This window comes from Lynx canadensis, chromosome C1 (genome assembly GCF_007474595.2).
Source record: "Lynx canadensis isolate LIC74 chromosome C1, mLynCan4.pri.v2, whole genome shotgun sequence".
Lineage (NCBI taxonomy): Eukaryota > Metazoa > Chordata > Mammalia > Carnivora > Felidae > Lynx > Lynx canadensis.
In genome coordinates, this window is record NC_044310.1 from 211,081,944 (window position 1) to 211,105,932 (window position 23,989).

General features: G+C 42.4%; 1 protein-coding gene across 1 annotated transcript in view; it reads right to left on the reverse strand.

The window, feature by feature from the left end:
- Window positions 1-208: 208 nt before the first annotated feature.
- PID1 (phosphotyrosine interaction domain containing 1) overlaps window positions 209-23,989 on the reverse strand; it is a 229,579-nt gene continuing 205,798 nt past the window's right edge. Inside the window, exon 3 of the mRNA XM_030325904.1 lies at window positions 209-2,390. Coding sequence (XP_030181764.1) covers window positions 1,914-2,390 — 477 coding nt within the window. The 3' untranslated portion in view covers window positions 209-1,913. The remainder of the gene's footprint in view (window positions 2,391-23,989) is intronic.

A 23,989-nucleotide genomic window follows, 5' to 3' on the forward strand; every position in this document is an offset into this window, starting at 1 on the left:
ACATGCCGTGATACCATCTCAGCGAAGGGGCAGTAATTCAATGTAAGTTGAGCATTAGACAATCAAACAAGATTTGTTCAACACCATCAAGGAATGGGTTCTTTAGGACCAAGGCTGTATGTTTCTTAGAGCGGATTCCCTATTTACTCGATGTGGCCTATTTCGTCCTTGGGGTTTTCATTACTTAAAAAAGGAAAGACATACAGAGTATGAAAGTCCTCAGCTTTATTAATGCAAACATATTTTTTATTAAAGAATGAACGCATTTACGCTAAAGAATAGTTTACATGTGCTGTAGAGCAGCAAGCAATATCTCCAAGAGGCAAGTTCTTCTCAATACGACTCCATGCTTATTCTACATGCCTTAAAACTGAACCCACACACCGGGGCACACGTACACACACACAAACGCGTACACGGACACGCAGATACACAGACCAAAACACCGACCCCATTACTCTCTGGATTCAATGAGCTCTCATTTAAGGCTTCTGTAAGGTCCCCCAGTGTCCCCTAACATTAACTACCAGGATGAAAAACAGACTTTAATCAAGGAGCAGCATTACCTGGAACACTAGCCATCTGCTCCCGGCTTTAAATGTATGCATTTTAACCAACGCTTTTCAATTTCATTCAGTGTTGACTTTGTGTTTATGATATTTAAAGAGCCCCGGAACTGAGAAAGCTCAGGCTCTCTCGGTGAGAATCTCTCATTGGAAACAGTGAACAGACTGGAAACTCTGACTCTAAGGTCTCACCAATTTGAAGATGACAAGGTCAGATTTCCTTTTAGATGAAGACGGACACAGTTTGTCTAGACAAGCCAGTTGTACACAACACATTCTCTATTCGAGTACAACATTGAGTGAAGGCGGCAAGGCTTCCTTGGCGATGCCCGATCAGATCTGAAGCTTGCCAGGAAGGATTCCTCAGGCAGGACCATTAACTAAACAAGTTACTGTAAATCAGACCTGAAAAAAGGACAGCCCGCGTGGAGTTTTTGCTCACTTGCTGATAACTCGTTCCCTTTTTCCAGTTTCTGTGGTCGTGGTGGTTGTTTTTAAACTCCCACTTTGCTCGACTGGTTATTTCAGATGCTTGGTTATTTTCTTCCCTTTTTGTGTCCTGCAGTGTATGCTGAGAATCCATCCCTTAGGGACGTAGGCTGGGTTGGAAGGGGAAAGAGGGTGGATGAGGAGGGATAAGGAAGGCAGCTATTAGCAGTTGTGAGTATTCCAAGAAAATAGATGAAGTGAATACAATAAGAGGGTACTACTTGATATATTTATGTAAATAAAAGCATTATCTTTAACTGAATCAACTACCAGCTACCAGGTTGTTAGTTGTAAAGCTAAATAAAGGCTGTGCTGATTCGCTTACTGAGGAGAGAATCTGAACCATGCCAGGGAGAGGGGCTCTCAGGATGAGCCTGGAGTGTTCCCTTGGCTCTGCGGCCTCTGTGCCTGCATCTGTACCCCCCACCCCACCCCCACCCACGACTAGGGATCCTCCAGGGGCACCGAACATTCTGGCTGGGGTCCGTAAGGCAAACTGGAATGGCTCGTCAAATAACAGCCGCAGTGTATTTGCCTGAGAGTGGTGACAACCGGCATGGAGAGCTCCTACAGGGAGGCATTGGGAAATGAGGGGTGGGGGGAGGAAGAGAGTCTAGAACTTTCCTCCCCGTCTGCACGCCCACCCTCCCCACAGTCACAGCAGCAGCAGATTTCAATGTAACGTAATTACTTTAATAATACATTTCTTTAGATTTAGAATTGCTCTTCTGAATTTAAAAAAGCTTGGTCAGCCAATAGCATGGCAGTCTTTACTTCCCAAATTTGAATCGTTGCTTATTCATCTATCATCTTGAATTCCTCGACCAGTGCTGCCTTGCCAAAGCATGCTAAGTCCATTCAGCCGTCGTCGGATTCCAATTCCTGGGAAACTTCTTCCGATGAGCTGTTCCTATGGATCCGACCGTCGCTCTTCATACTGTGGAAAGTCTTCTTGAAGGCCTCCATCATGGCGTGGGCCAGCTTCTTGGCCTCGAGCTTGCTCTCGCACTCGACAGCATGGCAGTCCATTTGGTAGGACAGGTCGTCATTGATCTCCCTGTAAACCCAGGCGAAGATGTTGGGGCTCACGTTGTGGTCGGCGGTGCAGTAGGCAATGCGCGCCACCTGGAAGGTATCCATGTGGACCGTGGCTTCACCTTTGTGGTCGAGGTGATGGAGCCACACTTGGAATGGTCGGATTTCCAGGAGGGCGTTGGCGGGAAAGACATCTTCTCGGGCTAGCGTGTGTTTCTTCCAGAGCTCGATGACTGGCTTTTCTGTGCAGCCTGACAGGAACTGCATGCCTGTGGTGGGGACTTTACCCAGGTAGGTAACCTGCAGAGGGAAGAGAGGAAGAGAAAGGGAAAGGTCAATATTGGACTCTTCCTTCTAGTTGTTCACCCAGATGTTCTCAAGACAGCCACGCTGTCACTTGAAGCAGGTAGAGAGACACTCTTCCGGCTCCCTAAAACAAAAAACCAAAAACAAACCCAAAAATGAAACCAAACCAAACCAAACCAAACACAAGATACCCTGTCATGGTAATTTTTACCTTTTCTCCCTAACAAGCTGACCATCTGGCAAAGGTACTGAAAACTCCTTAAATAGAGTTGGATTTTTAAAAACCTAATTTCTAGAGTCCCACTCTCCCTCTCCCTACCCCTTTTTAAAATTCAAATTAGAATAATAGTATGATCTTTTACATAATTTGGCATTTCTTTAAAACTTGGTATTTGAAGTTTATTTTCAACCGACTTGAATGCTGGCTTATCGAAGAGCTAGACTGGCAGGACGAAAAGAAAGACAAAGAATTCCAAGTGATTCAAATGGTGTCTTAAAAAAAAAAACCTGTTTATCATCATACCAAGAAGGGATTTTCATGCTATTTTTTTTTTCCATTCATCAAAATGCATGGAACTGGTACCATTGGACCACTGGCATTATGGAAATGCATCAAACTGAAGAAATCGTTTCAAGAAATCACACAAATCATATATAATTGGGCTCAAAATTAGTGACACAGATATAAATACTATCAATTTGAGGAAGAAAAGATCAGAAAAAGGTCCATGGAAATGATGAGAAAGGAGATTGGGCTACCGTGATTCCAACCAATGTGTGTGTTTAGAAGGGAGATAAAAGCCACATTCAAAAATGGCAGAAAACAGAAGTTAAGTACTATCGCATCTTTTTTATGCTTTACCTCTTTAAATAGAGTCAACTGGACAGTCCCTTTAAAAAGTAACTTTGTGGAGAGGAACAGTTCTGCACATTCTAGGGGTACTTATCAGCAACCTACTATGCATACTGTCAAAGTGCCTGGGGGAATGGTGTAGGGGGAGGGAGACGTTGGAGAGGTCCACAATCCATAGGAAGGAGGTCACTGGAGATTTGCTCACAGCACAATCTTTGAAGCAGGCAAAGTCAAGATTTATATCCTAGTTCCACAGCTCACAAGGTGGGTCGTTCTGGACAGACCGCTAACCCTTTACTATAATGTAAGGCAGACCGTGAAAAGGGCAGGCCGGGGATACGGCAAAGTACCCTGAGGATTTAGAGGAGGGAGTGAGGGCACCCTGCTAATGGGAGGCCTCAGGAAAGAGTCACTGGATTTCAAGATGTGGGGTCTCAAAAGCCAGGTGGGAACAGCTCACCAAGGCAGGGAGAGAAGAAGGGGGCAGAAAGGAAAGGGCTGGAGTGGGGAAAGCCCCTCCTCCCCACAACTTGGGCAAATAGGCCACTATTTGCATTAAGACAGCCCTGGGAGACAGGAAGTCCCTGAGCACTGGATGAACTTTGGAAGATGGCCCTGCATGCAGTCTAGGGAGCAGGGACATCCTTGCTCTCGTGGCATGCCATCGAAGGTCTACGGTCCCAGGAGTGCCTGGATTTGACCGAGGTTTGAACTCGGAAGACTTGCTTGATGCCAGGAAGAAGAACAGATGGGAAGGGCTGAGCAGCAGCAGAGCCAAGAGGCAAGAGCTTCTGGAAAGGAGGGAGCAGAGGGAGCGGGAAAGGACAGGGGGAGCCCCATAGGGATGACATTGCAGAGACGGAATGACAACAGTTGGGGGCAGATAGACAAGGAAATGCCTCCACTCCACAAGGACAGCAACTGGTTGAAAAGCTCCCGTCACTCTGGATTGGAGAGAATGTACAATAAAGGGCTCTTGATTTACATCCTTGTGGAAAATGTGCTTTCTGTATGTGGTACTTTATGATACCTTTATTCTTTTTTAACAGCTTTATTACTATTTTATTGAGGTGAAATTCACATCACATAAAATTAACCATTTTAAAGTGTGTGATTCAGTGGTGGTTGGTAGTCAAAATAGCTGTACAAAGATCAGCTCTGTCTGGTTCCAAAATATTTTCACCATCCCCGAGGGTGACGTGGTGCCCATTAAGCCGTCACTCTCTGTCGTCCCCTCTCCCCAGCCCCTGACAACCACCAATCTGCTTTCTGTCTGGATGGATTTACTATTCCGGATTTTCATATAGCTGGAATCACATAACATGTGACCTTTTGGATCTGGCTTCTTTCAGTTAGCACAATGTTTTCAAGGTTCATCTAAGTTGTACCCTGTATCAATACCCCCATCCTTTCTATGAGGTCTTTACTTTCCAAAGTTTCAAAGAAAACGGGGACACTAGTTTCAGTGCTTGAAGTAAAAGTGCATTCTTTCTTACTATCCACTGACACTAGAAAATAACTATGTTTATATTTGATAGAAATATCAGTCAGAGGGAGAAAATCTCCTTCAATGTGCTCTAAGCTCACACACACGCGCACACACACACACACACACACACACACACAATTTTTTTTTTAAGTTATCCAGTCCGGGGGCACCTGGGTGGCTCAGTTGGTGGATGTCCAACTCTTGATTTCGGCTCAGGTTGTGATCCCAGGGTCATGGAATGGAGCCCCACGTCCAGCTCCACACAGAGCGTGGAGCCTGCTTAAGATTCTCTCTCTCTTTCCCTTTACCCCTCTCCCCCACTCACTCTCGTTCTCTCCCTCTCCCAAAAAATAAATTAAAATAAATATTAAAAAAATTATCCAGTCAGTGCCTTCATTTGTGATTTAATTAAGGGATGAGTTTAAAGAAAGTTATTAGAACCTGTAGATAATTCGCTCCAAAAGAAAGCAATTTCATAGTAGTAAATATGTGTAACTAAGTGCATTCCTCTCTTACAAATGCTTATTACTTGAAAACTGAAGATTTTAAGGGAAATAAAATTTTATTTTGAAAGGGCGCTTGAGAGAAGAATGGGGAGGATATTAGTAGCTCAAAGAATTTAATAATAATGAAAGCTACTTAATAATATGTAGACATTCATAGAAACAATTTTAAAACCCCAAGGTAGAACATAGGACATCGATGCAACTTCTTGGTATTAAACTTACTGTGAAAGTAATCTTCATTTTGTGGTCCATTTGTGTCACCGAGGGAGCACACTAAACATCAAGCAAAAAGTTCCAAATCGCCCTTTATATATGTACATATATGTGTACGTGTATATATACATATATCATGGTCAAATCAAGCCATACACTGAATAAGTAATAGCTCATATCTGTAACACACTTTATACAAAAGGCACATTGTGTTTGCCAGCTTCACTGGCAACCTCTTGGATCAGGACGGAATATTATTATCACCTGCCCATTTTCAAACATAATAACCTTAGGGCAGGTGGAGGCGAACTGGGACACATACTCTAGGCTGCAAAGTGTTGGCCTTTCAGGAACATTCTGATGATTCATGAGGAAGACGGCATGGACAAGACACCCTGAAAAGATACCTGTTGAATTCCTGAACCACTCTGCTATTCGGTGAGAGCCATTTCCACTCAATTTCACTTTTCAGCCATTTATTCTTTTCCCCCATATTTTGACTATAAGAGAAATTTTGGATTTCTTTATATATATTTTTTGAAATGTTGGATTTATATGAGCACCCTAGGTACAGGGGGCACCCCCAAAGAATGTACAGTATTCTTTTGTGTGGCGCTTTTATAGATGACAATCTTTTCCATGCCATTATGGGCCTAGGCATTTCTTCAACATTTTATTCTTGTTTTATAATTGCAGAAAGGCTCAGAAGACTTCTAAACTACCCAGAAAAATGGAGCACAAATAACAAAATTTTATACATATATGTATATATATATACAATTTACATATCATGCATTTAATATATATAATATCTGTTCATAATATCTGTTTTCTAAAACTCCTAGGCAAAATGGAGGACAAATAACATAATAATGTACATATGTATAATTTACATATCATATATTTAAGTATATATAATATCTGTTCATAAAATAGATCTGTTTTTTAAAACTCCCAGGCAAAATAGAGCCCAAATAACAAAATTATATATATATATAATATATGTAATATATATATATCATATATCATATATATGATATGGTATATATAATCTCTCTATATAAACTGTATGTATGATATACATATGACATATGATATATATAAGCTATATATAAGCTATATATATCACATATATATAGCTATATATATCATATATCATATGATATAAGCTATATAAGCTATATATATTATATATCATATGTATATCATATATCATGTATTATAAATTGGTGTTCCATTTTGCCTGGGAATTTTAGAAAACAGATCTGTTCAGAATATATATGTTTTCTTTTTTAAAAATTTTTTTTTTCAACGTTTATTTATTTTTGGGACAGAGAGAGACAGAGCATGAACGGGCGAGGGGCAGAGAGAGAGGGAGACACAGAATCGGAAACAGGCTCCAGGCTCTGAGCCATCAGCCCAGAGCCCGACGCGGGGCTCGAACTCACGGACCGCGAGATCGTGACCTGGCTGAAGTCGGACGCTTAACCAACTGCGCCACCCAGGCACCCCTGGAATATATATGTTTTCTAAAATACCCAGGCAAAATGGGGCACAAATAAAATTTTATACATATATATGTATATATATATAACTTATACATCATATATTTAATATATACAATACCTGTTCACAATATATATCTATTTTCTAAAAGTCAAGAAGATATAATCTGCTTAAAATGAAATCGAAGACAACAAAATGTTTAATCTCAAGAACTGCAGACTTTTGGCATCTTTGCAAGAGAGGCATAAATGTGTTCTACCAGTACTAATCCTGAATATTCCATTAGCTTCATCTTGCAAAGTATTAGTGAGCCTGCAGAGAGAGGAGAGCTAAAAGTGACTTATGGAATGACTCCTCTCCACTGCGGTACTGACAAGGGCCCACAAGCACACCAGGTGCCCACTGGCCCTTCCACAACTCACACCCGCTCTCAACTGGGATCTGCCGTGGAGAGTCCAGAGGCTACAGCGGACAGACAGGCCCTTTGGACAAGCACAGAATCAGCAAACCTGCACCTGAGACGCCAGAAGATGGCCGACTGTCTAGACAAGCAGCTGTAGTCCTGCGGTACCAGGGTCGGCTCACCGCAGGCCTTGGGAGGGCTTTGGGCCGAGTCTCCTCTTCAGTTAAATGAGCTGACCCCGCCCCAACCCGCCTAAACAGCCCCAGCAATGAACTGCTCTCTGGTTCCTGCAGGATCTCGTCAGCCCACAACATGAGCTAGAGAGTGTCACCTGGTGTCACTGGGTGAGCCTTGAGAGGTCCATGAAGCCTCTGTTTTGCTACCTTTGTGGAGGTGACCATGTCCGAAATCCCATGAGCTGACATATGTACAAAGAAATGATGTTAAGTTGACATTTCTTAAAGAGACATAGAAAAAGAATTATCTGAACGGAGTTCCCCTAAAAATGGAATGTAAAACGGTGAAATGATGCACCAAGATAGCTTCCCCTCAGAATGACCCCTTTAAGTCAGCCCCGGTATCTTCCATAATGGCCCGTGTTCTGGAATCCTGATTTAGTGCACTTTCCCCTCAGAAGTCAACTATTTACTACCTGCCTGCACATTTGCTAATCCCCTCCTAAGTTCTCCAGAGTCTGGCATTAACCCATATTGTTGACTAAAAGTCCTTGAAAAAAAATAAAAAATAAAAACCACAAACCATTCAGGGTTTAAAAAAAAAAAACCAAAACACCAAAGAGTGAATTTCTGTCTTTAATTTTTCATATATAGTTTAATAGAAATATACCTACGGCTCTGTTTTCAAGGGAAAACAAAGCAAAAGCTGGAATGAAATCAATTGTCTCAAAACATCAAAGCTGTGCGTTCAGCCACGTCCTCTTTGGACTTGAGGCCACAGGGAATACGTGCGTCAATAAACAGAAACTCCAAAATACAGGGTTCTATCCTTGTATCGTTCTAAGTCAACACCATTGTAGGGATTTACTCTCTTTATAGAGAAATCGCTTCTTGCCACAACCTTCCTTGTGTGGGGGACTTTCTTCCACGCCCCTCTGTGGGCACTCCTTCCCTAAGTGAAAACACAGGACTTAATGTGCGAGGCTGCTTCGGGAGGTCCGGCCGCCGACAGCTGCACACCAATGTCAGGTTTGGTTAAGGGGAATCCTGATATCCTGCCCATCTGTGAAAGAGGTGAATGTTTTCTAGATGAATAAGTCCCTTTTGAGCCTCATCCTAGAGGGCTGCAATCTTCCAGAGCCACAGAGTAGACGAGAAACGTCGAGTCACTGAATTGCTCATTAAATGTCCAAAATAGTAGACAGATTTCTTTTTTTTAAGTTGTCACCTCCCAGGGTGACAAAGGGAGTTGGAAGATGACAGGAAGAGTCGTTAGGGGGAGTATCAACCAGTTGGAAATATGCAGTAAATACCAACATCTTTTCTATGGTTGCCGAAACAGGCATTGGGCAAGAAACTTATTAAGAATGAATCATTCAGAGAGAAATAAACAAGCAGAGCAAAAAATGAAAGTTTTTCCCCATGTGTCATTCAATGGCATAAACTGGTGCCCCAGACACAGACGTCTGCAATGTGTGAATGGGCTTTGCTCAATCCCAAATGAAAAAATTATTTGAGAATACACACGGCGTGTGAAAATACATAGAGGCCACAGTGCTAAGGGACCCGCCAGAGTGTCTGCAGCATTACCAATGTCAGTCAGCAGAGACTAGTGTCCTCAGAAGCTCTCCTTCCCACCCATGACTTTTCCAACAGCCCAGCCAGCTCTCCATTCATGAATCATCACTCTTTCCTCATCTGCGGCAAAATAAACCCTGGGTGCCTGACATGCCTCCCTGTGGCCAAGCATGCATCGTTCTAGTCCTTCCTCTTGGTGGCCAGTCAATATTTCATTCTGGCCTGAAAATCCCTTGTTTAGAACCCTGACCTGTCTCATCCTAGACTGGACGGTGGGATGGATAGGCTGATGACAGGGACCCTCAATGAAGATGTGGGCTGGAATGGATGATCATGGAAGAATCCAAGCACCTGGTTTCCTGTGGATCTTCGACCTTCCAAGCTGGACAAACCCAACTTCGGGACTACACGAGCCCAGCTTTGGTTCAGTCTGCTATGAAGTTTCTCTGGGAAGGCAAATCCAGATCAAAGCTCCTCCAGAGGCCTCTCCTGGGATATAAAAATCCTTGCTGTTCTTTCATTGTCTGTAGGGGACTTCCTGTCTCAGCTGGTATAAAATAACATGATATGAACTCAAGACGGAAGATGCGGGACTGGGAATCCTAATAGCCTTTGGGTTATAAGGCAGAAGATAAGAAAGAGAAGAGGCAACCCTGAGCCGACAGCAGGGACAAACTTCTCTCTTCTGACACTAATTCCTATTTCACTTTGCAGAGAAAGGGGACAGAACACAGAGATTCACATGCCTAACTTGAATCATCTCCTTCCTTGCTGGCCACAGAAAAGCAAACACCCAGTAGACACTCTGAAGAGTGGATCCACATGCCAATTATCTAACAATCCCCAACACAAAGACAGACATAATGCTAATTATGACCTCGAACTTGTATTACATTCTGTACGCCACGAAGAAGGTATAAAAGAATAAATGCTGTTCACAGTGTAACCTATGAAGTCATTGTGAGAAAAAATACAGTGATAAACTTTGGGCTTAAAAACTGAATTTCTTAATTGCACACTTACTTGGTAAGTACTTATTGAACACCTATGAGGAACAGGTATATTAGTGAACAGAATCAATAAAACTCCCTGCCCTCTTGACGCTCACATTCCCAATCACAAATGAAGGTTACAGGACTCAACATTATACGGGCAAGGCTGGCCTGCGTGAGCACACACGCATGCCTCTGTGAGCATTTCTGACGAATCTGGAAAACGTCTCTGGCATTCAAAAAGGTCTTCCCTCTCATAGAGCACAGTGGGGATGAAAAAAAAATCCTCATGCTCATTGTGGTTTGGGTTCCTGAGATGTCGCGGTGGTAGGAGAGGAGCTGTGGAGGAACATCAAGGCAGAGGGAAAGGTGTGTAGGAGCTCGAAGACCAAGGCAGACTTTGCCTCCCAAACAAAATGGCCTGGAAATTAGAATGCCATTGGTGACTTTGCATTTGTCCTCGTGACAGGACACAAGAGCTTCCTGGCCTCACTTGACACCTGTCTCTTCACTCTCAGGATACTCCAGGCCCATCACACCCATTTGCCTTCATTGAGATCTTGGAGTAAAATGATGAGTTGTTTTAGGCTACCCAGCATCGATTCTACTTTTGATTGCTTCTTTCTTTATTTTGGAGACCCAAATAGCAAGTGTGTCCAGTGTTTAAACTCACAGTGTTGATAATTATATTGCAATCAATTCAAGGTATATCATCAACATTCTCAGCTTTTGGTGCTAAGTGGAGCTGTCCATCCCTGCCTAACACCACCCCTCTGTTGCAGAGACTACGATCGTGATACTTGCCCGAAATCACGCAGGTGGTCCCTGTGCGAACGAGCAAGATGTGGGACAAAAGTTCTTCTACTCTAAGGACAAGATTCTTCCCACTACCCCAGTCTTCCCTGTAGAGGATCTAAACCCTTTTATTTTCCACTCACATTGTCATCTACCTTCTCTCTGGCCATTTCTTCAAGGGTCCACACTGAGACCCGGTCAGGGACAGGGAAAGGTGACAGACACTCTGTCAGGGCTTCTTGAACATTCTAAAAGGAATTTAGAATCAGTGAAACTGTCCTTAACCTGAGATGCATTTACATAGCTCAGGGATTTAAGCCATGATGCCAGCATTAATAATTGAAAGAAGGAGACAAGAATGCATACTTGATATTCAGGTATCATATTCCTAACGAATTTTGAAACGGTGCTTTACGAAGCAAACAATCCCTGTCTCAAAGAATAATTGCGAAGAGCAAATATCAAGCGTGCAATGTTGGCCCCAACCCCGCTCTGGTGGATGGCATACCAGCAGGCCAGACAACATATGAGCCACACGCAGGGTTAGGCGGACTTTACATAGCCCTCAACAAAGGCACGAGAGCCTCAAAAGGCCAGGCTGCGAGGCCTGAGCTCAGCTCCCAACAGAGTTAGGAATCCCTTCTGGTTGCCCTCCAGGGTCCTACTCCTCTGCCCTTCCGACTTCTACGGGCCATCCCTAAGAAGCCCAAATGATTCTGGATCAAGAGCAGGATTTTCTTCTCCAAAATGGGTCTTGGGTACCACTCTGGGGCCTATTTATAGGTAGACCTCTTCAGGAGTAGACCCAGCTGTCCCTTGGCTAGACAGGAAGGAGGAAGAATTTTTACCATTCCCCTTAAGGCTATGTTTTGAAGTCTTTGCCTTGTATCTATTTAGTCAGGCTTAGTCAGCTGAGCCAGAGGCAAAATGTGAGCCAGGCTGCCTAAGGTAAGCCTGTCTCAAACAACACATTTTTGTTCACCATCCCAAAGGGGACGGTGATGACCCAGAAAGCCTCACAGACTTACTCTTTATTTTTTTCTTAATGATAGCAGCCATGCTGGCAGTAGAAAGTAGATTTTCCAAAGTGCATACCCTCTGGTACATATTCCTTTGTTTAGTGGTATTTATTTGTCTTGGTAACTTTCCTAAGGTCATAAATATGAAGAATACTGTTTTATTGTTTAGCAATTCTTTCCAAGTATTTGCATGGGTTATGTGGACCGAATCTATAAAAATATTGAGAAGTTTTATGGGAGATAGGTTTTCCTTGTATTATGTAAATGGACATCGTGGGGGGAAAAGCAAATTTACTAAGACCCAATATCAGAAAATAATTAAGTACAATTTTTGCACTCTACTCAAGAGATGAACATTGCTTCAGCTGTTAAATACAGCTTCTGTCTCACAGTTAGGTGTGTCAGTGATAGATTTGTTTTTATTATTCATATTATAACTTAGTTCCAATGGCGTAGAGTGATTTGAGATGCTGTGCCCCGTCTTGTGCTTATCAAGCAATCCCAATGTGCAATTTGTCCTGTCAATTGGCTCTTGGATGTGTGAAGCTGGAAATATTGTCATTGTCACTGTCAAAGACAGAAGCGATTTATCTGGAAGGCACTGAAGTGTGCCCCTGAAGACAAAGTCACTTAATAAAAGTGACACCACATTGAAACATACATCCCCGCCTCGGGCCCCTTCTGGTGAGCTGGCCCAAGGATGGTCAAACCAGGTGCTGTTCTACTCAGTGGCACAAGAGCAATTTATTTCATGACAGGTCTGATATCTCCCCTTCTGCTTTCTAATCAGCGGCGTATCCTGGAGAGGGACAGACATTCAGCAGAGCTCTCCAGGCCCCGCGATGTTCACAATGAGAAAATTCTCTAAATGACAAATCAATATCAAGCACACTGCTTGAGAGTTATCCTGACAAATGGATTCAAGGGACAAACACGGTGGCAGGTGAAAAATGTCACCGATTTTAGGCCTTGTAGCACTTTATCAATTCATTTTCCACACTGCACAATTCATTAGAAATGGACCAGAGAAGGCATTAAACATTCAGAAGAAAAATCATCTTGAGACAACATTTGGCTGGAAGGAATAAAATAAGCACACTGATCTACTGGCTATGAGTCTAGAGCTCTTAATCAAAGGCCAGTGAAGGTTTGAAACAAGAGGGGTACACTGAGGCTAACTAAACCTGGAATACTAGGTATTCCAGACAGACGGACACTTACGTTCAAACAAAAACCGCTACACGAATGTTCACAGCTTTATCGCTAACGGCCAAAAAATGGAATCAGTCCAGATGTCTTTCAACAGGCAAATGGTTACGTAGACGGTGGCACGGCTGTACCACGGAATGACCACTGACACCTGTAACAACCCAGATGGATCCCCAGGGAGTTCTTCTGGGTGAAAATAAACAACCCCCCAAAGTAACATACTGTATGATTCCATTTGTATATCATTTTAGAGATGGGGAACAGACCGGTGGTCGCCAGGGTTTAGGGTGGCGTGAGGGTGGAAGAAAGGCGGGTGTGGTTATAAAAGGGCAATGCAGGGTGAGGAACATGTTTGGTACCTTCACTGTGGGGCTGGAAACATGCCCACACACATGCAAAAGTTGTATGCAACTAAATACACACACAGGCATCATGAGTAAAGGCAAAACTTGGAAAAGCTGAATAAGATAGGTGGGTCGTATGACTACGGTATTACACTGCAGTTTTGGAAAGTGTTATCATAGGAGAAAAGTGGGTAAAGTTTTGGGGACCTCTCTGGATTATTTCTTAACAACTGCATGTGAATCAACGATCCTAATAAAAATATCAATTAAAAAAGTCATCTCATCCATCCTATTAAGAGTTGTTTTTCTAACAAAGCTATCTTTATTTATCAAAATCTGTAATACACTTATGCTATTCTGATCAATGCATATGCATATGAATTTAAGGATAACTCAAGCCAGAAGGTATTTAAATTTAAAGGCATATGGTCAAAGAAAACAATTTTTGAAAGTTTCCATTATTTACTTATTTTTCTGTATAGAAGAAATAGGACAGGATGGGAGATAAATGGTTAAACCACAGTTCTAAAATCCATTCTCTCCCTTTATGGAGGAAAGGGAGAGTGACCCCAGAAGGGAAAGAAATGGCCCGGTTTAATGTCCTTGTCAGCTTGTTAATGACAGACTTTGTGCCATGTGCAAAGCAGGCAGGTCCTTATCTATGGAATGCCTAATGCAGGTTTACCTGTTTCCCTAGAATTGTTCCTGGGGAAACAAATATAAAATCTGTAGGTACACAGCACACGACTTCTGGGAAAACGTCTGTTAAGCTATGCAAGTAAAAATGGAAATGTTTCAAGGTTTAAAAGGATCTCCTTGCATAAATACCATAACCACATGCAGTATTACGTATCTTCTGTGTTGTCTGGGCTACACCGTTCATGCTGCAGCAAGAAAGGACTAAAAGAGCCTCACTGACAGTCCCAGATCTCACCTCATGTTGCTTGTGCTGATCGTTTCCTTGAAATTACTAGTAAAGTTTGGTACTGCATGAGATTTCTGATCTGAACATCCAATTCTCTGTGTAATCTCATAGGGTGATCAATAGCCTTTCAAGCAGACACTGACACTATTTTAGGATGACATTTGGTGGGGTTGTGGGGCTGCAGGAGGGGCTAGAAGGACTATAGGAGCCCAGAAAGGAAAAGAAACGCTGTAGAATTTATGATTGTTATGGAAAAGCTATTGCAAGTAATGGTGCTGTGAACACGGGAGGATGAATATCTTTGTCAGGTAGTCTTTTCATTTCTTTAGGTATTTTCCCAGAGGGGCAATTGCCAGATTGTGTGGCAGTCCTATTTTTAATTTTTGGAGGATCCCCCATTTTGTTTTCCACACTGTGGCTGTACCAAGGTACACTCCTTCCAACAGCACACAAGGGTTTTCTTCACATCCAAGCCAACACTTGTTATCTCTTATCTTCTTGATGATGGCTGCTGTAGTCGGCATAAGCTGAGATCTCACTGTGGTTTTCACTGACGTTCCCCTAACGACTAGTGATGGTGGGCATCTTTTCATACACCTGTTGGCCTTTTGTATATCTTCTTTGGGGAAATGTCTATTTGAGACCTTCCCCATTTTTTAATTGAGTGTTCATTTTATTTTACTGTTGAGTTATATGACTTGTTCTACATTTTGGATATTAACCCCTTATATGGTTATGCAAATGATATATGCTTTGACACTTTTTTTCCCATTTTATAGATTGCCTTTCGATGGTTTCTTCTGCTGTGCAGAAGCTTTTTGGTTTGACACAGTCCTGCTTGCTTATGTTTTTTTAAGTTTATTTATTTTGAGGGGGGGAGGGGGCAGAGAGAGAGGGGAGAGACTCTCAAGCAGGCTCCATACTCAGCACAGAGCCTGATGCGGGGCTTGATCCTGCAAACCATGAGGCGGTGACCTGAGCTGAAATCAATAGTCAGACACTTAACCGACTGAGCCGCCCAGGCACCCCACTTTCTTATTTTGTATTTTGTTGCTTGTCTTTTAGGTGTCATGTCCAACACATCATTACCAAGACCCAAGAGCCAAGACATGGAAACAACCTAAGTGCCCACTGATGGATGAATGGATAAAGAAACTGTGAGATAGATCTATCTATTGATCGATCGATCGATCGATCGATAGATAATTAAGCCATAAAAAGTTGAGGAAATCTCACCATTTGCAACATGAATGAGCCTTGAAGGCATTATGCTAAGTACAGTCAGACAGAGAAAGACAAAACTGCATGATCTCACTTGTATGTGGCATCTAAAAAAAAGACAAAAACAAAAACAAACAAACAAAAAAACCCACACCAAACCCACAGACACAAAAATCAGACTTGTGGTTATGAGAGGTAGAGCTGGGAGGGAGGGGAATTGGAAGGATGATGGTCAAAAAGTATGAACTTCCGGTTATAAGATAAATAAGTACCTAGCATGTAACGTACAACATGACTGTAACTAACACTGCTACAGGAAGGTTGTTAAGGGTAACTCCTAGGGGTGCCTGGGTGGCTCCGTTGGTTAAGCATTTGACTCTTGACTTCAGCTCAGGTCACGATCTCAGTTTGTGAGTTCAAGCCCCACGTCAGGCTCTGTGCTGACAGCTTAGGGCTTGGAGCCTGCTTCAGATTCTGTGTCTCCCTTTGGAAAAGTGTCTATTCATGTCTCCTGCCCATTTCTTCACTGGATTATTCGTTTTTTGGGTGTGGAGTTTGGTGAGTTCTTTATAGATTTTGGATACTAGCCCTTTATACTAAGATGGGACTGGAGGGTATTATGCTGAGTGAAATAAGTCAGTCAGAGAAAGACAGATACCATATGTTTTTACTTGTAGGTGGATCTTGAGAAACTTAACAGAAGACCATGCGGGAAGGGAAGGGGGGGAAGTTACAGACAGGGAGGAAGGCAAACCGTAAGAGACTCCTGGACACTGAGAACAAACTGAGGGTTGGTGGAGGGTGGGGGAGAGGGGAAAGTGGGTGACGGGCAATGAGAAGGGCACCTGTTGGGATGAGCACTGGGTGTCGTACGGAAACCAATTTGACAATAAATTATATTAAAAAAAATATTATGTGTCTCCCTCTCTGTCTGCCCCTCCCCTGCTCACTCTCTGTCTCTCAAAACTAAATACACATTAGAATTAAAAAAAAAACCAATAAATAAACATTTTAGAAAAGAGCAAATCCTACAAGTTCTCATCACAAGGAGATGTTTCTTCTTTTTCTGTTGATTTTTACTGTATCTATGTGAGACAATGAGTGTTCGCTGTATTTATTGCAGTAAACACAATACATGTAAACCATCATGACACATGCCTTCAACTTATACAACGATGTGTAAGTTCCTCAATAAAACTTTAAAAACATAGTGGCTGGCATAGGAGCGTACTAGCCTAAGTCGAAAATGATATTTTTGAAAGAGATGCTAGTTTGGTATAGAGGTTACACTAACTACACTTAAAGGAGCCATGTCGCAATTTTATTTAAATTTACCGTATTTTAAATGTGATAGAAACCGTGTCCTCTGCAACTGTTTAAATGTACAATGGACATATTCACTGCATACTTAAAGATGTATGGTCAAGGAAAATAGTGATATAGTTTGTAGAAAACTGAGTGAAACCCCTAGAACCCCTAGACGATGTCTTACTTGGCTGATTCTTACTTAAAAGATCTCCTCATAATTAGCGATAATGCTAACTAAAACTACTCTGAGATGGCCTCCTCACTTGCCAGACTGGTAAAAACAAAAGGTATGGCACACACCATGTTGGCAAGGCTATGGAGAGACGGATACCCTCTTGCACTGCCGACTGGGGTGCAAACTGATAGAACCTTTTTGGAAGGGAATTGGTAATATGTAAACACACACACACACACACACACACACACACACACAATTTGAATGAATACATTTGCACCTGGCTCAGTGCTAATTTAAATGGAAAATAAAAAGATTTTTATGAGCATATAGAGCTGACTAAACAATCTTGAAGATTACATTTAGTTTTTAGATACATACTGCCAAGGACCTTTTCAATCAAAATCACCCCTCATGCTGATTGGATCAACCTAGTTTGGTGTGACAAATACTACTCTAATTGTCCTGGTGCACCTGTGTGTGTGTGTGTGTGTGTGTGTGTGTGTATGTGTGTGTAACACCTTTGACAAGCATATATATATATATATGAAATAACACCTTTGACAATCAAAATCTGTAAGCACTCAAAAGCTTTATTGTATTTACCTTCTGTTTCTAAGTAGAACGCAATGCATGATGTGAGAGTAATTTTTAATTACTAGCGCCATTATCTGTTTCTATTGTTAGTTAAAAGTCACCTTGGAACCATAACTTTCCTGCTATTTAACTACTGAGCTCCGCTCAGGAAATATTGTGACTACCTGATAATATTCCTACTATTCACCTCTATAGTAGAATTCTCCTCCTACATTTCTTCGTAAGAAAGAAGGGCGATACCAAATATTTAGAAATACAGAGCAAGGATTTTGAGAGGCTTACATTGTAGCTTCCAAGAGTGTCTGGTTAACGTCATTGTTAATGAGGGTATTCTTAAGAGAAGAAAAGAAAAAAGACATTTCTCTTTTGGTGTTGGGAAAATAAGAATAAAGAATGAAGCGGGCTCACAGGAATCTTTTAGATGAATGACCACTTTAACAAGTGCAATTATTTTGAGTAAGAGTGTGCTTGCGTGGGAGCAAAGGTTTCAAATCTTGATGGATTAAGGAAAAGCAAGAAACTCTTCTGTTATTTTTCAAGAGGCACCTGTTTAGCAGTCAGGAGAGTCTTCTTTTCGGCCACAGCACACATACTAGCAGTGCAAAACGGACGATCACTGCCCAGCAGACAGACTCTCAATTGCTTCCCTCTGGTTGGCTCAGCAGAAGCAAAGAGCCATGGAGACCGTCAGCCCAGGTAAGCAGAAAACTCAACAAGATAACTCAAGAGACCTGCGAACGGCACCAGAAGGGAAGTCTGTGTGGCCAGCGAGGGAGGAACAAGAAACGCGTCTAGTCTATATCCTCGGGGATGGGTCTGAATGTCAAGGCTCCAGAAACCTGGTACACATCAAGCAAAGATACAGACACCGTGACTTCCAGATCTAATCCAGGAAAGCAGATGTCTTCTTTTAGAAGAAGTGTATTTTCATTGCTTTAGGAAATGCCTCTCTATAAATGGGAAGAGGTTCCCTGTAAAGCCACTGTACTTCCCATATGGGTCTTTGCAAATGGACTGTTTTGAGCTCTCTCAGCGTCCTTTGGAGGAGCTGCTGTCTATTTCCACGTTCTCACTTTCTTTGCATCACCAGCCTCACAGGGACGCTGAGATGCTCGGTGTGGTAAGATCTACAAGGGTCGAAAGTCAACACAGGGACCTGCAGGAGCACAGGGTCCTGTCACTGACGCAGCTGGTGTTGGTTCAGCTCATCCCTCCTCGTTCACCAGGAAGGGAGTCCGACAGTTAATTTTCTGTGTCATCACAGAAAACTCTGGGGAGTTCAGAGCAGAGAGCAGCTGCCCTCAGGAGGCCTTGCTCCCTCCACGGATGGTCTCACTCTGCCCAAGTCCCAGGACTCTCTCTTTATGCTTCTTGCAAGTTCCCTCCATTTTGCCTTGTGTATAAATACCTGAGAATTTGGGGGCACCTGGGTGGCTCGATGGGTTGAGCGTCCAACTTTGGCTCAGGTCACGGTCTCCTGGTTCGTGAGTTCAAGCCCCACACTGGGCTCCACACTGCTGATGCAGAGCCTGCCTGGGATTATCTGTCTCCCTCTCTCTCTCTCTCTCTCTCTCTGCACTTTCCCCACTTGTTCTCTCTCTCCTCTAAATAAAGAAATAAATAAACAAACAAACAAACTTTAAAAAAATATCTGGGAATTCACAGCAGCAGCCCACGTTAGAATGTAGGCTCCCAGAATACAGGTATGAATGTCATATTCACAGCATATGGTACACTGCTTGAGCCCAATAGTAAATGAATTAAAAACATCAGTTAACTCTCCCTAACTTTCAACCTTTTTTAACAATTTTTTAATGTTTATTTATTTTCAAGAATAAGGGGGGCACAAGGGGGGCAGACACAGAATCCAAAGGAGGTTCCAGGCCCTGAGCTGTCAGCGTAGAGCCCGACGCGGGGCTCGCACCCATGAACCATAAGATCGTGACCTGAGACAAAGTCGGACACTTAACTGACTGAGCCACCCAGGCGACCCCTTAACTCCCAACTTTTTAATGGCATAACAACATACTCCGCATTATCGTTTTCAAACTCTAAAAATTCAGGCTAGTTTCATGTGATGGGTTTACTTCCTTTCTGATGTTGGTCTATTTGTGTTGGTGAATTAATGATAATATAATAATCATAATAATACCTCAATTAATAAAAGGGATGACTGGTATCCTGAGAAAATAAAGGTATCAAGGAAACCTGAAATACAGCCCACCTGATATTTAAAGATGTTTTATAATTAATTTTCCTCACTGATCGGTTCAGAGGAACAGGAAGAGACTGGTGGTAGTTTCAGTTTGTTGAGGGTTCTCCCTCTTTATTCAAGGTTTCTCTACAGTCAGGCCTCTGTTACCTCAGTTGGCGGTGATGTCTTATTTTATTTTATTTTATTTTATTTTATTTTATTTTATTTGGTCAGTGCTTTTCACAAAACTTGCAGACACTCTCAGAAGGTAACAAGTGGGCACCAACATTCCCGGATGGGCTATACAAGGAAACAAACAGGTGCGGACCCGAGTTTGGGGTGGAAGGGAGATGATAAGAAAACCTTCTTTTTCTGGCCCCAGCTATGGCGAGGAGTTTCCGGAACCTGGAAGGCGGCTCCCGTTAAACAGTGCATGTCTCATGCCCAAGCCCACATACCTGCCCGGCCTGCTCTCCACTCTCCTTCCATGGGTTGGTGCCTCTAGGCCATCTCCCATAGCCTTCTCTGTCCGTCACAGTCTCTGCATCTCAGGTCAAGGGCGGCAGATCTTTGCACTGTTTCTGAACGTTCCTTGAATTTGTGCAATCACGGAACTGGCAGGTCAGGCTCCCGCTGTGACAGGAAGACCTCCACTGCCAGCCTCAAGCGCTGATGGCCCAAATCTAACTTGACATCGCCTACCTCTGTCCACACTCATTCTGCTCTGCTGGGTGGCAATTCAATCCAGGGTTGAAGGGGAAAATGGCCCTTGGGGCTTCTCACTGATCCCACCAAAGAGCCCACCCACCCTACCAGGAGCCACGCTGCAGCAGGGCAATAATTCCTTCCACCGAATAAACAGATACAGTTCAAAAAAATAAACAAGCAGGGAGGGAGGCCAGCATTTTCACAGTCAAACCTTAGTTCTACTACAGACATGCACACTCCCCCAACTTCCTAAAATCCCTTCCCGGTAAAGCCTGTTGTGTGTGAATGCTCAGAGAAGAGTCAGCATCTCTAAATCGGAAATGTGTGATGTGTGTGTGTGCACGCATGTGTGCACACCCAGGTGAGCGAGGGACACTATGAAAATGCACTTTGTGGTACGAGAAGACGTGCCCCAGGTCTTCTTTTTGTAGAGGCCTGGAAAAATCTTATGGGAAACAAATCCTAATTTTTCTTCTTAATTTTCTTTCAGTAAAAAATAAAAATAAAAACATAATTTAAAATTATACGATCACTAACCTAATTAAACTCACCAGTACCCCCCAGTAATCCTCCAAAAGCAGAAGACAAGTGAGATTTTTATTCTTCCAAATAAAAGCCTAGATTCAAAGAATGACTCAGAACACAGTCACCTCCCCAAAATATTTGATCCCTCGTTAGGTTTTGGTCTGGGCAAAAAAGGTTTCATTTGATGATCCCATCTTGCTTTCAAGATGTACAGGAAATTCCACCAAGCCAAGCCTTCTATACACAGTCCAGGGACGATTCACTATTGACCTTAGATGAGACTCAAATCTCCCAATAAAAAAACAAACTCAGCTTCTATTACCCAAATTAATGTGGCAAGACCTCCTATTATCTTGATTGCTGTAAAAGAGCTCCCAATAAAAAACCGGCTAGTTATTCTTGGGTGTCCAAGAAAATTCCTCTGTGGCCCCATAAAGCTTACAATCACCATCGGCCTCTGGAACCGCGGAGGGTTTGAATCAACCTGGAGAAAGAGCTTCTTGCTCACTTGGGGGCTACATAACTACATTTCGGGCTCAGAGTGGTCCGGCTGCCTTGAGCCAATCCCACTCCTCTGGCAAAAGGAATTGAAACCCAGGCCAAAGGCCCGGACTGCAAGGAGACATCACACCAGCCTTCTCCACTTCCTTCCCGGCCAACATGCCCAAAGCAAGCTTCACCAAACCCCACCTCCAAATTGGAAGCCTTCAGACACCGGGGGAAGGGCAGGCAGGGAAGTGACTTTTGTGCTAACCGATTCTGAGCCCCATTTCAGCCAGGTATGGATGGCTTATTGACTCTACAATAAGATAAAAGCAAAACGAAGCGTAATCCTGTTCATTTGAAGCCAATACTACACTCAGTAATAATCCGATTAGGAAAAAAAAAAAAGGAATAAAAACAAAATGCGATTTTTTAAAAAATGGTAATATTCAGTTTTATGTCACCAGGACATTACATTTTAAAAATACTTAATATTTCTAATTAGTTTATGTATGGGTCTCATGAAACATACGAAAATAATAATCGTGCTTAACGTTGATGGAGTGATAACTCTCAGGCACTGTTTTATGCATCCGATACACGAATTGACTAATTCTCACATAATCTTGGGAGATAAGTATGGTGATGATTCCCATTTTCGATGGGAAGGACTGAGGCACAGAGAGGTTAAGTCCCTTTTCAGAGGTTATGCAGGCAGTTTCCATTCAAAGCCCAGTTCTTAAGCACCTCTCTTCCTATAACTCCTTTGAGTCAAAATGGGATTTGTATTCAGACACTCTCTCTTTGCTCAAGGGCTTGAACCAAGGAGTCTGAATGGCCTTAAGACTGCTTTACTTCTTGGTGCAGGATTGCAACTACCATGGAACCACCACAAGAGAAAAACAAACCACTAGATTCTGCACACTAAGCCTGGGGAGGCAACAGAATCATCATTTCCCTTTATGATATATAGTGTTACTTTTTAAAAACATTTTGCTTTTTAGGGTGAGCCCTAAAGTGGCAGATGGCTTCTCGAGACATCCTGTCCGAGGTACCAGGAGCTACCATTTTAAGACAGCCTCTTCCTGAGTGTGGATAAATGAGTTGAAGCCACACGCCATAGCGTCCAGCAATTTTCCATCATTCCACGAACCCTCCTAACTGGCCTCACTTAAGAGCTCTTTTGGGAATAGCACCCTCAACAAAATTCAGCCCTCTTTACTACCGAGCTTTGTTCTACCCACATCCTCTGGGTAGATCCTCAATGTGGCCCCGACTCTAAAAATATTTTAACAAAGTCTGTACACAAAGTGGGAGGGTCCTCTGAAGAGGACGGTTCTCTCTGTTGCAAAGGAGAGTTAATATTTCTGGGCTGGGCTTTGTTTATCCGCTCAAAATACTTTTCCCGGGTAGGAAAGAGGGAACAAAGCAAAATTTGCAACTTCAAGGCTGGCTAGAGAAGCAGGGGCCTTCTAAAGATTTGTCCTGAAGGCTTCACTCCCGGGAGTTAGCCAGGACAAGAAGGGGCTGAAATCTCAGAGCAACAAGGAAGCAGCAGCTATGATGGGGCAGAAATCAAAGGGAAAATCAGATGCAGAGGCCAGTGATGTATATTAAAATGATAATGTATGCTACACTATTTTTTTATAAATGTAAGATTTTACTTTATGCTTTATTTTTAGAAATTTATACATGAAATATATTTAATATGGACTTTCACAGATTTTATTTTATAAATTCTTTACAATTTCTAAAGTAACAGTATCTAGGGTGTTGTGCAAAATTTATATTGCATTATAGGGTACTGTCATTTTGCTGGAGTTTGGCAATCACCACATGACCCAAGAAATTAAATGCAAACTTGATTGTACATTAGCATTTTTCCAAGAAAGGAGTCACCATTTTAATCAGAAAAGGGATTAGCAATGCAAAAGAAGAAAAGACACATTGCCTATATTAAATTCCTAGAATTATGGCAGCGAGGAATATGAATGTTTTTAAAATTTTTGATGACTATTTTAAAATTGCCTTTCAGAAACATGTTGCCAATTTTTATTCCCGATAGCTATGTATAAGGCTCTTTTCACGCAGACACTTTTCAACAATGGTGATCATCATCTTTAGCATCTTTGCCAAAGATTAAATTTTTTGAAACTAATTTATTGATGATCTTTGTTTCTTCCTTGGTAAATGACCTGTTCAATTTCTTTGCCCCTTTTTGTTTCAACAGAGGACTGTTTATCTTCTTTCCAGTATGTGTATCTCACTTTGTTTTATATCTCACTCCTTTGGTCAGTATCCAGAACAACAGTAGACAATACTGGTGATAATGGCAATCCTAGTCCGTAGCCTGAACTTATTCGGAATGCAGGAC